Genomic DNA, 15,140 nt, shown 5'->3' on the forward strand with positions numbered 1-15,140 from the left:
TTATTTACATGATCTAAGTGTTCGAACTAATAGGAGTGTTCGGTAGATATCATTTAAACATATGTTGGCCAATGTGAGTTATATTGACGAACCGGCAAAGACTTATTGCTAAAGTGCTTGGATTCTGACCAAGGTAAGGTAGCTATGAGAGAAGTGCACAGAGGTATATGTGGTACGCATCAATCGGCTCTAAAGATGAAATGGTTACTACGAAGAGCTAGGTTTTATTGGCCCACATGATAGCCGATTGTTTTTGCTTTTATAAAGGGTGTGAAGAGTGCTAGCGGTTATGCAGTTGTTACCTGCTGCGATGATCTATTCTATTATTAAACCATGGACTGTTTCAAGGATGGAGTTTGAACTCATTTGGCATATTCATCCTCCTCCTTCTAAGGGATATCACTTTGTGTTGGTGACTATAGATTACTTTACAAGATGGACTAAAGTTGTGCCTTTGAAGAACATTGCACATAAAGAGGTAATTGAGTTTATTACTAAGCATACTATTAATATATTCAGCTTACCTTAGACCTTAACCATAGATCAAGGTACTTTTTCATCACAAAGGAAGTGCGAGAATTTGCCAAATAATGTAAAAATAAACGCTCAATGTATCTTAGGAAAATGGTCAGGCCAAGTCTATTAATAAGATGTTGCTCAATATTATAAAAAGGAAAAATAAGATAACCCCATGAGATGGCATGATGTTTTGATTGAAAAGCTTTATGGGCTCACCATATCTCTAGACACAGGTACTACTAAGCTTACTCCTTTTGAGCTTGTGTATGGACACGAAGTAGTGCTGTCGATTGAAGTGAATTTGGATGCATACAAATTTGCTAAGAAAAATGATTTATCTACTACCATGTATCATGAATTGATGATGGACAATATCGACGAGGTGGTCGACAAAAGAATGAAGGCTTTGAAGGAGACTGAGAGATACAAATTTCCTAAGAAGGTACAAAATAATTTGTTTTAGGTTGGTGATATAGTTTGGAAGACTATTTTGCCTCTCGGGACGATGAGCAACAAGTTCTACAAGCGGTCTCCAAGTTGTCAAGGCCCATATAAGGTGATCAAGGTCATCTTCGGGAATTCATACATGGTGGAGACGCTGCAAGTAGACATCTACCAAGGGCACTTAATGGTAGATATTTGAAGAAGTATTACCCGATCATATGACAAGATGTTTGAAAAGTTAAATAATTTACATATATATCACCCTTAGAACAAGAATGGTTGATGAATTGAATGTTTATCATCACCTTAGATGTTTTATAGTTGCTATATGTTTTCAGATTCACAAGCTTCACCTAAAAACAGGGGGCATATATTGACAACCAATTTGGGCCAAGTCCGGGCGAAACCGGCTAAGTCATGTTTCCTATTGTTTTGGTTGACTGGCAAAAACTGGCTTTATTGGTGGTAGAATCTACGAAGAAGTTAGGATTCATACGAACTTTAGAGTTGTAAATATTTTGTCATGGGATAAGACCACTCAACCCTATAATTATGAAGGGGCACAATCGATTGAGGGTATCTAAATGATAAAAAACAAATACTCTACTTTTTATACATCTCAAACCCTAATTTCTTTCAACCCTCATATTCTCATATTCTATAAGTTTTTTTTGACAAGATTTGAGATGTTCTAGGTGCTTGCCGATCCTAGAACACTCCTGGTTCGTCTCCGCGATGGGTCTTCTTAGGAGGTATTCAGAGGTCTTTGTGGCATTTCTGTACAAAACTGGCTAGGCCAATTTTTGTGGGTTCACCAACAGTTGTGGTGTTTCACGATACAAGCGTTTGGGCTCTTTCTACGTGGGACCTTTGCTGTGTCAACACACATGATATGATACTTGCTCAGTGTACCAATGCATTAAAGATCACCAATGCTTCTATTCCTTCCAAGACAATTGTCATACATCTCACATGCCCTTTGTGCTACTTCAAAAGCTGCAACATCTATATATAGTTACATCTCTAATTTTGAGGCTAGTAATTCATGCTCCCCCTAGGAAGTCTGTGTGATGTTAGTAGCCAAGGCTAGCATATATTTATGTCATAGAAATATATGGATATTTTAAAACATAATATAATACCTCAAACATCCTACCAAAGAGATATCCTTGGTCAATTTGTATCTTCTGTTGATCATGACATATAATTTGGTAGTGCTTAAATATCGACATATATCGTTCTACTCTTTTTTGACCCATGATATGATTGCATTCTGTGGTAGTATTTATGCTATTGGTGCTATACATGTCGCCAAAGTAAACAACCTTTGAATTGTATAGCATTAGCTTCTATCCTATTTTAGCTTCTTCAAGTTGCCTATAAAATACAGTTCTTTCTCACTTTTGAGCCACCTCACCGTAAAAGATAGGAGAGATAGAAACACAATCCAATGGCTGGTAAAGCTAACCTTAGAGATCTCTATCCCAATGGCTTAGCCTCCCTTGGAGCCGCAGTAGAGCCTAACATGCAGCCACAGAGTGTGGAAACACTCTACAACTGTTCATTTTGCAACAAGATTTTCAAAAGTCCACAGGCTCGTGGTGGGCACCAGAACGCACATAAGAAGGAAATTGCTATGCTTCGGAGGAATTTGGAAGAGGAGATGTCAAATAAACGTGCAAAGCAAGCTCACAATGTCTTTGTTGCGTCTCATGATGTCAAGCAGCTTCCACTTGGTAGTGATTCTTTCGATGTTATCACAAGCCTCGAAGTGGACTCTGAATTGTGATTTCTGATATCATTAACCAAACAAACCATTGATTGGAATGGACATTTATCCTAAATCGACCATCATATATTGTTGCATAGACTAGGGAAATGGTTGCATGCTTCCCCTTGTTGTTTTGGTTTCTTATATCATAATATTTTAATGTCTTAGTTACAGGTGTTTGCAATAAAACATTGTCATGTAAGATCCCTTTCAGTGTTGCTTGTGATCCTCTAGAAAATTATGTATGTTTTGAATGGATGTGTCTATACACAGACAATTCCATAGCAATCTAGGTTGAGGTGAAGGGTAACAGTGTAGGTGTACTCTTAATCTTGATAATGGCAGTGTTCCTAGGCAACAATATAATGAAAACCCCATGTAATGTGGATAGTATAAATTAATGGAACATCAAGCTACATGATTAGTTGTAGCCTCCATGGTGATGGTAGTGACGAATCCTGTAACATTTGGTCCAATTTGAATTAGGTCCATAATGGCCAGACTAAGAGTAATATAACAAGTTCACAAAACCATGTGACTGAAACTGTAACCCAGCCATGACCAAAAGCATAGTCTGTAGAAGTTGCACTGTCCATTGAAGTCTTTGGGTTGACTAGAATCATTTGTTGACCGATTGCTTGAGGCGTTCTTTAGTTACCTCAAGAGGCACTTCACAGTAATTGGAGCCGAGATCTTGCATAACCTAGATGGGAAGCATATTGTCTGATTCTATGCATTGGGCCTTTGCTTTCTCAAGTTCTTGGAGGACTGCTGCTAAGGGGATCTGTTTTTTATTCATTTTCTTTTCTTCCTCCAGCTTCATGTGCACAAACCCTTCAGGTTTGTATCACCTGGTGCTTCTTCTTATCTGGTCATCAACTATGGGGGTGCGCTAGCTACTTTTTGGTTCTCTTCTTTTGTGGGAGTGGGGTGTCCTGCACATTTCCAGACAGATCAACTTCTAATTCTAGTTCTGCCTCTGAGGCTAGGTGTTGGTTTCTGTTGTGTTCTTCTGCTTTGTCTTAATGAAGGCCCAGACTTTCATAATGAGCTCATCTTTCGTGATGCCAAAAGGAACTAGCTCCCAGTCTATAGGGGTAGCCTTACTACTTTCAAAAGTCTCAACTCCCTCCTCTATCTGGTTTGGATACAACAACTTTTTGCTGAGGATGATTGGTGCAGCCAGAGTTCTTTGTTCAAAAGCTATTTCCCATGTCCTTTTGGAGCCTAGGTCAGGCGGTTGTGGAGGTAGGACGTTTGCATTGAAAAGCACAGAAGGTCACAACTTAGCTTCTGAAGGGCTGCTTACTTCAACTGTTCCTCATCCAGCAACGAGGTAGCATCACCAGAGCTTGATGAACTATCATCTGAGGAGCTACACTGAGTGACCAAGAAAATGGGGATGTCTGGCCCATTTGCACTGAAGAAATGCATAGTTGATCCCTATTTCCTATGCGTTTTTAGATTATCATAAACAACGCCTAAAAACAGGAGGGCATGTGTTTACAACAAGAATTTGCCAAAGTGCATAACAAACTTCACCATTATGCTCTTGTTGAGGCGATAAAAAAACAAATTTGGATCGTCTCATTTAGAGTTCAGATGAAAAAAATGCACCTTTCAGGTGCTAACCCAGCCGAAACTGGCCAGGCCGGATTTGCTGCGCTAGGCCATGCCAGGTCCCGTGAAAAACTGCCAGGCCGGTTTCAGGATATAGCCAGGCCAGTTTTTTCGGTCCGAGCCCAAGTCGAATCTAACTTGATGGAAACTTACCCGCCAATGTGGGTAATTTGTAGATTTCATTTGGAAGATGTTTCCTACTATGATAAGATCACTCCCTATATATATATAAGAGGATCATGACCGGTTGAGAGAATCTAACATCCAATCATTGAAAAACACATCTACTACTCTTTTTACTCGACTTTTACTCCAACCTCTTGTTGTCCAGCGCCTCCCTCGACGAGATTCATTGATGTTCAAGGTGGCTTTTTGTAATACCCTAAAATTTGGCCTAGTTTTAAAAACCACTAAAAATGTGAACTTTTTAAAATTGGCATAGGAAATAATATATATAACCAACCTAAATAATTTTTTTACAAATAAAACCACATAGGAACATAAAACCTTAGGTGTGCAACTTTGTTTGTGAATGCTTATTTGGCCTGTTGAACTTATGGTGGCACCCTTTTACACCCTCATGCATTCAAATTTGAATTTGAAATCATTCAAACATATACATATAAGACATAGGAAATAGAAAAGGGAATTAGAAAATAGGAAAAGCCACTTGGGCTCATTTCCTCCCCTCCCTCCTTTTCGGCCCGAAGCCGCAGCCCAGCCCTTCCTCTTGCCCCTCCTCTCTCCCGCGCACAAGCCGGCCCAGCAAACCGCGGCCCAGCTCGGCCCGGCCTCGCCCGCTCTTCCCTTCTCCCCTTCTCTCCCACCGACGCCCTAGGCCCGCCTATCAGCTTCGTCGTCCACCCCGAGCCGGCAAGCCGTACGCGGCCCCGCCGCATCGTCAACGCTCGCCAGCGCCACCCCGGTGCCAGCGAAGGTCAGCGGAGGCACGGCGACATCAGGACCCCACGGCGCCCCTCTCTTCTCCTCTCCTCCCTCTTCCCCCGCACTGTGAACGCGTCAACGACAGTGCCATGGTCGTCGCCGTGCAGAGCCACCGGAGTAGCCGCAAAGGCAACTCCGGTGTGCGCACGGGCAAGCGCTAGCCATGGCGATGTGACCAGACGAGGTCAACGGTGTGGCCACGTGATGGATAAGGATGGCCGCGCGAAATATCTCGTCGTCGGGACACCGGCCTAGCCAGCCTATAAATAGGCCTGGCCGGCGACGCTCTCGCCTCGCCCTCTCCACCATTAGCTCCGCCACGGGCGGGAACACCCCATCTCCCCCTTTCCCCTCCTCCTTCCCCTCCTTTTTCATTTTTTCCTTTTCGGGAGTTCACCGGTGCCATTAGCGTCGCTTGCTCCTTCCTTCCTCTCCGCCGCATTTCTGGCCGATTGGAGTGACCGGTGAGTCCCTGAGCCCTCCCCTTTTCTTTTGCATTAGGTATTAGGTAGTGTAGGCCTCTGTGTAGTGCTGCTCGTGTGAGACCGCTCCGCCGAGCTACCATGGCCATTGGCCATCGTCGGCGAAGCCACCACGGAGCACCCCGTCACCCCCACTCCACTCCCCTCTCATCCCTTTTCACGTACACATAGATAGATAGTTAGGATAGAGCCACTATGGCCGAGTTTAGAGCACGACGCCACCACAACCACCCCTGCGAGCCACCACCACTGCCACAGGCACCCGCTGCCGACGGCGACCCCACCACCGGCCGCGGCTTGCCCCAGCGGACCCCGTCCACCCCTCAACCACCTGTCCCGAGGGCCAACGCCATTGGCGTAAGCCGCTCTGGCGAGCCCTGCTCCCCTCCCCTGTTTCATCGCCGGCACGGTCACCGCCGACCATCGACCGTCGCCATCCCCCTCTCCCCCTCTTCTTTGTCCCCGCTAGGTGGGACCGGAAGGGAACGACGTCACCGCCCCCCCTCCGTCCCCGTCCGTCTTCTCTCTCTCTCCCTCCTTCTCTTAGTGACACAGGGCCCATGGCCTTAACGCCGACGCTGCCATCACTACTAACGCCAGCACGGGACCCACCTATCACTCACACACACAACACACACACAACGCGGGGTACGCTTAAGAAAACGCTGGGTACACCCGGCTAGCGTACACAGAGTGTTATAAATACATTTTCCTAGCTTAGAAGAATTTCCAGAAAATTTGTAAATAAACTAGGTGAAATAAGGAAATTAATTATGCAGTTTGCATCCATTTTCATGCACTAGAAAATACATATAAAATTCCACCTAGGTTAATTAGCTATAGGATAAACTTCTAAAATTCATAACATTTAAACCATAACTCTGATTTGCATGAAATCACTTCTAAAATCCATCTAAAATCAAACCCTATCATATGCACTTAGGGCCACCATATAGTTCTATGTTTGCTTGGGTCCTTTTTCTTTTGTGGATAGCGGTAGTCTTATGCGACCGATACGTCCGACAGACGACAATAATCATCTGGAGGACGAAGACCTGAATTACGTAGACATGCCGGAAGGTGACGACAACGAAGGCAAGTCCTAGCTCCCCTCCCTACCATCTTGCTTTAAAAACCCTAAAATGCTAAAACTTGACTATGAGACTATCACCCTAGAAAATGAGCTCGGTTGATGCGATATAGTTAAGATAAATGGTTATCTTGTTATTCTATGAGCTCCACATCACGATTAGAATTAGGGATAATAATTGAACTTAAACTTTTTTAAACCTAAACTAAACCCCGACATGGGGCGATTGGTGGTAAACTATGGAGGTAGTTTATCATGGCAGGAATGCCTGGATAGGGTTCCTGTGGGAGATACTCGCCTCGGTCACATAAGGACCGGTTCGTAGTCCCTCTCGCCTAGTGAGCCTTTTCGTACAGCCACATGTCTATATGGGTAGGCTTGATCCCACACCCTATTAGATAGAAGTATAGTTTCTACTAGGAGGCCGGTGTAGGCAATGGAAGATCAGGAGCCGACACGGGGATAGGTTTTCTTCCGTGTCTGGTTGGCGTGGATGCTATGTGATCTTCCACGTTAAGTGTTAGGTTTTTAGGCCGCGTTCGAGCCACTGTTTTCTTGGCCATGTTCGAGCAATGTTTTTCTTTTGTGATGATTTGGTATCATCACGTTTGGGGGGATTTGGTATCTTCCCGGTTTTGTGTTCCAACCCCTGTGAAACCGTGGTAGAGATTATATAGAAATCTAGGTTAGCTTTCCAAGCGGGTATGGGATCTCGTTAGGTCTGTTTTGTCCACTGATCATGGATGAGGTTGCATCTATCGTGTGGGGAAATTTGTACACCTCTACGGAGTTTTATTAAACAAATTCGAATAGCCATGTCCTTGGAATGGGCAAATGCTAGGATGTGATACTATGATTAGCTTTACTTTTATGTGCAATGAAACTGATAATTAATTGATGACTAACCCGGGCACTAATGGGAATGGTAATACTCCGCTAGGACTCACCCTTAAATTATAATCACCACTACACTTCTATTTCCACCCATTGTTGGAACTTGGTGAGTACGCATGTACTCACCCGTTGTCAACTCACTGACCTCGGCACAGAAGAAGACTATGACTTCGAAGATGAAGCGTATCGCGAGGAATAGGATTCCTGTTAGGAGATTCGATCGTAGGAATGTGACATTGAGGCTAGGGTTTCGTCCGCGCTCTAGTTGCTCGTGGAATAGAATGCCGTGTCGCTGTACAATAATCCCGCTTTAGAGACCACCAATAATGTCGTTTCACGGCCGTAGCTTTCCGCCAACTCTGTAGCCTATGACAATGCCCTTCGGGCCACTGTTGTAGACCTTATTTTAGATATCAATAAAGCTCGGAACCTTTTATAATATATCTGTGTACCATCCCTGCGATTAATGCGTATTTGTGCGTGATCCTGGCGCAAATACGGAAGCACTGAGGACTCTCAAATTGAGGGGCCAACACTTTTCCCATACTAGAGCAACCTTGTTGTGCCTTTCCTCGACGGGTTTTCCCGGAAGGTGTTCGTGAGCTTTTCGGGTTAAGAATGGGTATCAGATCAGCATGATCGACTTGTTGGTCAACCTTGCTCTTGTAGGGCGTTCTTGGTACGTGCTAGACCATGTGCGGCCCCATGCGTGCTAACCCTTACTGATGTGTGACCCGAATTGATGTTAACAATTCTTAAAGTATTCATCACAGAGTCTGTGACAAATTATTGTTTCTAAGCTTATAGAAAAGAAAATCTCCGTGTTTTTTAACATACTCCCTTTGTCCCTTTTAAGTGTTGCTGTGGTATGCTTGTTGGTCAACTTTCTTAAATTTAACTAGGTTTATGAAAAATATTAGCAACATTTGTATCTTCAAATAAGTTTATGAAAATAGATTCAACCATCTATCTAATAATACTAATTGCCGATTTTTTTTGCAATTCAAACATTTTTTTGTTAAAATTTCACATTTAATCCATCTTTAGATCCTAAACTCGGTGCCATATGTAGGAGGTTCGGTATGACGTGGCTGGTGACGTGGCGCTGGCGTGGCTAGAGGTCGACGTCATGATTCACGACGCCGACCTCGGCACTGCGAATCATGGCGCCGACCTCTGAATTCTATCCTAAACATAAATTATCATGACTTCAATATCCTAAAATTTTACCATGACATGGTCATATAAATTTTGTTGCTTTTTTACTATGAGATAGACATACAGGACATGTTCGAATTTGGATGCCGATCTCATGGTAAAATCACAGACGTCGCCAGATTTGACATTACCATGTCATGGTAAAATTTTAGGGTGTCCAAATTAAGATAATTTGTGGTTAGGGTTAAATTCAGAGGTCGGCGCTATGATTCACGGCACCGAGCTTGGCGCCATGATGCTGTGAATCGTGGCGCCAACCTTTGGCCACGTCACCAACCACGCCATTCCGGACCTTCTACCTCGGTGCCATGACCTATGGCGCTGAGACATGTTACCTCGATGCCGCTACGAGCTTAGAGTCTAAAGATGAGTTTTTTACGTTCAGGGTATAAATGTCAAATTTTGATAAAAAAGCTAAATTGCAAAAGATTAAATATTAATATTTTCTTGTATATATTTGGTTAAAGTTAAGTATGTTTGAGTTTTAGTTGTCCTTTAATGATTGTTATATCTGACCTGAACCCACTTATCAACATTTCATATAAGATTACCCTGGCTGGTGGCACCATTGGAGGATGAGAGTAGCAAAGACAGAAGCATCATTAACTTTTTAATCTATTTATTTTATCTATGAGAATGCTGAGCCCTAAAAAGCAAATGTAAGATATTCCATGCCATGTTGCCAACAAAAACATCCAACCGTTGGATGACCATCTGATTGTTTAGGTTCTCCAACAAAGGAATATCAACATGCATCCAAACTTCTAAAAATAATGTTGTAAAAAAAAACTTCTAAAAAGAATAATGTCCACTCTACTATTCAGCCAAAGTGTCGAAAGATGACTTTTCTTCTCCTGGTGCCCCACATGCACAGCTTTCTTCTCCCATCTGCCCACACCAACTGTGCACAATCATCTTGCTTCTTCCAATCCTGACTTCCTGAGTGAAAGAGAAGATTAGATCCATCTGGTGCCATCTCCGCTTACTCTCTTATATCTTGCCTCAGGTTTCTACCTTCGCTTTCTTCATAATTTCTTTCTTGTTTTACTTCTTTCTTTCTTTTTTTCTTTCGAATTGAATACCTTGCACTTTGCAGGAATAATTCCTCTTCTCCAAATGGGCGCTGAATTAACTGTTACGGGATGGTTCTTGTCTCCAATCATACGGGAGATGCAAGACTCCGCTTTGGCCTACATAAAGGGGCAATTTAGTTGGAAGAAAGATCAGGAGAAGGATCTTGAACGCCTTGACATCATCCTTACAGAGATCCTGACCATCGTGGATGTCATTGAGAAGCGGGAGATTAAGGATGGAAACCAGAGGAGGCTGCTGAGTAAACTTAAAGACGCCATTTACAGCGCTGTTGATGTGCTCGACAGCTTCCAATACTTGGTCCTGAAGTCCAAGGTCGACAGCCAATCTGCAGTGAGTCGTGTTACCTCATCTTGTATTTACTTGGGTAAACGTTTGGTTGGTACCGACAAATTCCGGTGGAAGCTAGCAGATATTTTGGAGAAACTAGGCGAGGTCAAAACGACAGCAGATACCTTACTGAAAGTAGTTAATTTTGATAATGCTACTGCAAAGTTATTGCCTGTAACACGGCTGCGGGTAACTTCCCCTTTGAAGGAAAATCACCATATATATGGCCGACGGGAAGAGCTAGATAAGCTGAGAGAGATGTTGTTTGAGATAAGTGATAGTAATACACCCGGACCCAGTAATGCACCTGTACCCAGTTACTCAAGGATTAATGTTGTATCCATTGTAGGTGTTGGTGGGATTGGGAAGACTAGCCTTGCACAGTTGGCGTTCAGAGATGAGCAACTACGCATGAACTTCAGTCTCAGGATGTGGGTTTCTGTATCTGATACTTATGATGAGATTAGATTAACAAGGGACATTTTGGAGTTTTTAACTGATTCAAATTATCACACTGTTACTGAATTTGATGAATTGCGGAACGCTCTTCGTGAAAAGTTAGATGGAAAGAAATTTCTTCTCATACTGGATGATGTTTGGTATGACGAGGAAAAAACAAAATGGGAGAATGAACTACTATGGAGCAAAGTCTTAATGTCTTTAGATACTGGACTGGAAGGGTCGAAGATTTTGGTGACAACTCGAACTGACAAAGCTTGCAGTATTCTACATGCTAGGACACCCCCTTTACGTTTGGGAGAATTGGACAGAGAGGATTACTGGTTGCTATTCAGAAACTATGCCTTTGGTGAGAAATATCCAGGGCAATTTCAAGGACTTAAGGAAATAGGAAGAGAGATCTGTCAGAGATTAAATGGTTTGCCTCTAGCCGCGAAGATAATTGGTCGGCTACTGAATGCTGATTTAGATGTTAGCCACTGGAAGAAAGTGCTGGAGAGTGATTTATCTGATGATGTCATGAAGGTTCTCAGATTGAGTTACCAACATTTACCTGTCCAATTGAAGCTATGCTTCAGCTTCTGCAGCCTTTTTCCAAAGAACTGGCGTTTTGATCCTAAAAGGCTTACTGAAATGTGGATTGCACAGGGTTTCGTACAGAAGGAGGATTCATATGACACTGATTTGAATATCGAGGATGTAGCAAAGGGCTACTTTGATGAACTTGTGCAAAGATCATTCTTTGAGCGCTCATTGTTGGACCTTCCACAAGAGTATGTCATGCATGATTTGATCAATGACTTGGCTCGGAATGTCTCCAAGGATGAGTATATCAGGCTTGAAAATGAGAAACAGAAGGAGATCCCACCAAACATTCGCCATTTATCAATATCAGCAAATTTGTTAGGTAACATGAAGAAAGCCGAGTTGAGAAATTTGCGTACCTTGATTGTTTGGAGGAAAACATGGCCTTGCTTAGAATTGTCCCTTCCAGATGATGTATTCAAGAAGTCTAAAAGCATCCGTGTACTGGACTTGAGCGGTTGTTGCCTGGAGAAGCTGCCTACATCAGTGAAAGTTCTTAAACATTTGCGCTATTTCGCTTTTCGGGTTCCTGAGAGGCCATGGCAAACATCATTGCTTCGGCTTTACCACCTCGAGGTCTTGGTCACAAGAGGACACTCCTGCCGGTATGCTGAATGTGTCAATCTTCCTGCAAACATGAAGAGGAACCTGCTCAAACTAAGAAAGGCTTTCATTTTCAATGTTGGCGGCGGCACAATATCTGGTTTTGGAGGACAAACTCTTCTCCGTGGCCATGGGGAGTTCCACGTCAGAAAGGAGAGTGGGTACAGACTAGGTGAGCTAAAGGAGATGAAAAATATCAGAGGACAGTTAAAAATTAGATCTCTTGAGAATGTTGAGCATCAGCAGGAGGCAGTTAATGCATGCCTAGATTGCAAAGAGCATATCGAATATTTGGAACTCGAGTGGAGCATACTTGCAAGGGCTTTGACATCAGATTTAGATTATGATGTGATCAGTGCCCTTAGACCTCACCCTGATCTTGAACGGCTAAAGATCATTGGATATAGAGGGACGAGGTCACCCAGTTGGTTTGAAACAAACTGGCTGACTGCATTGAGTTCTGTAATTCTTGAGAACTGCATGGGTTGGGTACAGTTGCCCCCTTTTGGTCAACTTCCTCTCCTCAAGTATCTTGAGCTGAGAGGCATGCATGCTGTCAGGCAGATAGGTCAAGAATTCTACGGGAATGGTGACATAAAGGGCTTTCCAATGTTAGAAGACATCATATTTGATGGCATGCTTAGCTGGGAAGGATGGTCCGGAATCGAAGATGGTTCTTTGCTTCCATGTCTTGAAAGACTGCACATAGAGAAGTGTCCTAAGCTTCAACAGATGCCAGCCATTAGTGCAACACCTAGAGTTGAAGTGGAAATAGCTTCTCGTCCCCCACCAATCCCTTGTTTAATTGATTCACTAATTGCAACAACTTCACAGTTGATCTTTCTAGTCAGCTCCTACAGCTTCTTAAGTGACCTGAACGGTGAGCAGCTCAGTCATGTTGCAGAGTTGCGCCTGAAGTACTGTTTAGATCCGATGCCAGCTGGTGGGTTTCAGCAACTTAGCTCCCTTGAGGTGTTCCGGATTAGCGACTGTTTAACACTATTTTCATCCAATTGTACAGAAGACCAGGACACAAATTTTCTTCCGCCATCTCTTTGCCAACTTGAAATAGCTAAAAGCAATGTTCAGTCCAGTTTGTTACAGAGGTACCTGCAAGGTCTAACTTGCCTGTCCACCTTGGTGCTTGATGGTTGCAATTCTATGATCTCATTATCATTTGATTATGGACCCCACCTCCTCCCTGCTCTGGAAACAATAAACATTAGATATTGTGATGACCTAGCTTCATTAGACGGTTTTCGAAATCTTGGTGCTCTGCGAGAGTTAATTGTTGCAAACTGTTACAATTTTTGCTCCTTGCCAGCTGACTTGAATACAGTGGGATCTCTCAACAAATTAGTTATCTGTCAGTGCCCATTGATGAGGTTTCTTCCCCAAGATGGCCTGCCTGCTTCTATGCAGACTATTTTGTTATCAAATTGCGCTCCGGACCTCGACAGCGAGCTTCAAAGGAAGGAAGGTGCTGAGTGGGAAAAGATTGTTCATATCCCTGTGAAGAAATTAGAGGTATATGCTGCTTTTCATTCACTTCCCATCTAGTGGGTCCTCAGTCCTGACTTAGTGTGTTACAGGCTCTTTGATTTACATAATACTTGTTGATCTTTTGCCGATTGTGCATTCACGAAGTCACGTCATTTTATCGTTTATAGTTCTTGTTCCGTAGTTTCCAACAAAATTCAATTGGTAAAGTGATGTGTCCTTTTACTAATATTTTACCATCTGGTCAGGTAGGGCTCGACGATTTATTGATTATATTTCCGACCAGTTCTTGCTGAGATGCCATATATTCTCTGACTAAAAGGTATGTTTTCCTGACCACCATGATGCTAGCAGCTCTTATCAATTCAACTGTTCTGTGCGGACATAGCAAATTATCTGAAGCTTTTGCTCTATTCCAGGATTGTGGACCCTTCAATGGAAATTGCCTTTGCAGTTTATCCGTTGCAATTCTACAATGAGGGGCAAAAAGAGAAGCAAATGTCTCTTCAGCTGTTCTCCATTTCTTCTGTAGCTGCTTTACTGTTATTTTTTTTATTGTGAAACTACTGTTACAGCTTTTATACCCTGCCATCCTGTAGATTACCATTGAAAGGGATTTCATATTACCATATTCTGAAACTACTATTACAGCTTTGATGCTAGCATGGCAGTTTGGTACAGAATAATTTTTCATGAATGGAGACTGGAGTGTTAGCCTGTGCGCAATACATTCTCTTTTTTTTTGGATGAAGCTGGAGGGGTTTGCACCCCTACAGGAATTTTATTAATAGAAAGTAAATAAGCATTTACAGAAACAGGTACAGGTAAAGGAGAAGGAGCAGTCTAAGAAACAAAGAAAGTCTGAAAGAAAATGAGAGAAACTACTGAAATTATAATAGATTCTGAATCCATAAGTCAAAAGAGGCGGCTATCTTTGCTTCTTGCTCTAACTGTCAACAGGTTGAGCTCTGAAAGAACAACTTTTCTGACAGCAGTAACCGAGGCTGGAATGTTCTTGAAAATAAGATCGTTTCTAGCTGTCCAAATTGCCCAGCACAAGAGAATTACTAAAATCATGAAGAACTGACTGCTGACCTGAGATTTAACCTCAAGAATGGCTTCAGGAAACTGTGAGTCTTGGTTCAGAAAAATGTTAAAACAACTCCAGCAGCTTCTAGCAAAAGGGCAATCAAGGAAGAGATGTGTGACTGATTCCTCTACATTGAGCTGACAAAGGACACAATTGTATGAATATAGGTACATGCTTTTTCTTCTGAGGATATTTCTTGTGCTGCCTGTCCCTAAGAAGTAGCCAAAAAAAGACTCTGTGTTTTGGTTGACAAAAGCAGTTCCAGAGCCAAAGAAATCCTTCATGAATCTGTCTATAGCCAATCAAGAAAGAGTATGCCTTTGAGGCTGAGAAATCTGGGCCCCAGTTCAGCTTCCATCTACCCTCTGAGTCTGTCAAATGAATTTGCTGAATTATTGCCTGAATTGCAGAAAGTTGAAAGAAGGCCTCTGTTGACAAGGGCAGGTTGAATGCATCTGATATATTTCATCAATGTCCATGAAATTGGCAACACACTAA

General features: G+C 42.7%; 1 protein-coding gene across 3 annotated transcripts; it reads left to right on the forward strand.

Moving 5' to 3' along the window:
* Nucleotides 1-9,832: 9,832 nt before the first annotated feature.
* Nucleotides 9,833-14,278, forward strand: LOC136527230 (putative disease resistance protein RGA3). Of its 3 annotated transcripts, none has more exons than XR_010776728.1 (4): nt 9,833-9,989; nt 10,080-13,579; nt 13,805-13,874; nt 13,972-14,278. XR_010776728.1 is itself a non-coding variant. In XM_066519871.1 (4 exons), exons 2-3 carry the CDS (start codon nt 10,100-10,102, stop codon nt 13,846-13,848), a joined length of 3,528 nt encoding a protein of 1,175 aa, XP_066375968.1. In that variant the 5' UTR covers nt 9,833-9,989; nt 10,080-10,099; the 3' UTR covers nt 13,849-13,874; nt 13,972-14,278. The 3 variants fall into 3 exon arrangements, 2 of the variants coding, with proteins under 2 accessions (XP_066375968.1, XP_066375969.1); XM_066519871.1 differs by having other exon boundaries at nt 13,801-13,874; XM_066519872.1 differs by having other exon boundaries at nt 9,833-13,579; nt 13,801-13,874.
* The last annotated feature ends 862 nt before the right edge of the window (nt 14,279-15,140 follow it).

This window comes from Miscanthus floridulus, chromosome 19, assembly GCF_019320115.1.
Source record: "Miscanthus floridulus cultivar M001 chromosome 19, ASM1932011v1, whole genome shotgun sequence".
NCBI lineage: Eukaryota > Viridiplantae > Streptophyta > Magnoliopsida > Poales > Poaceae > Miscanthus > Miscanthus floridulus.

Coding starts and splice junctions, on each gene's coding strand:
- LOC136527230 (XM_066519872.1), top strand. CDS start 10,100: ATGGGCGCTGAATTAACTGTTACGGGATGGTTCTTGTCTCCAATCATA. Junction 13,580..13,800: donor TCCCTGTGAAGAAATTAGAG/GTATATGCTGCT, acceptor CCATCTGGTCAG/GTAGGGCTCGACGATTTATT.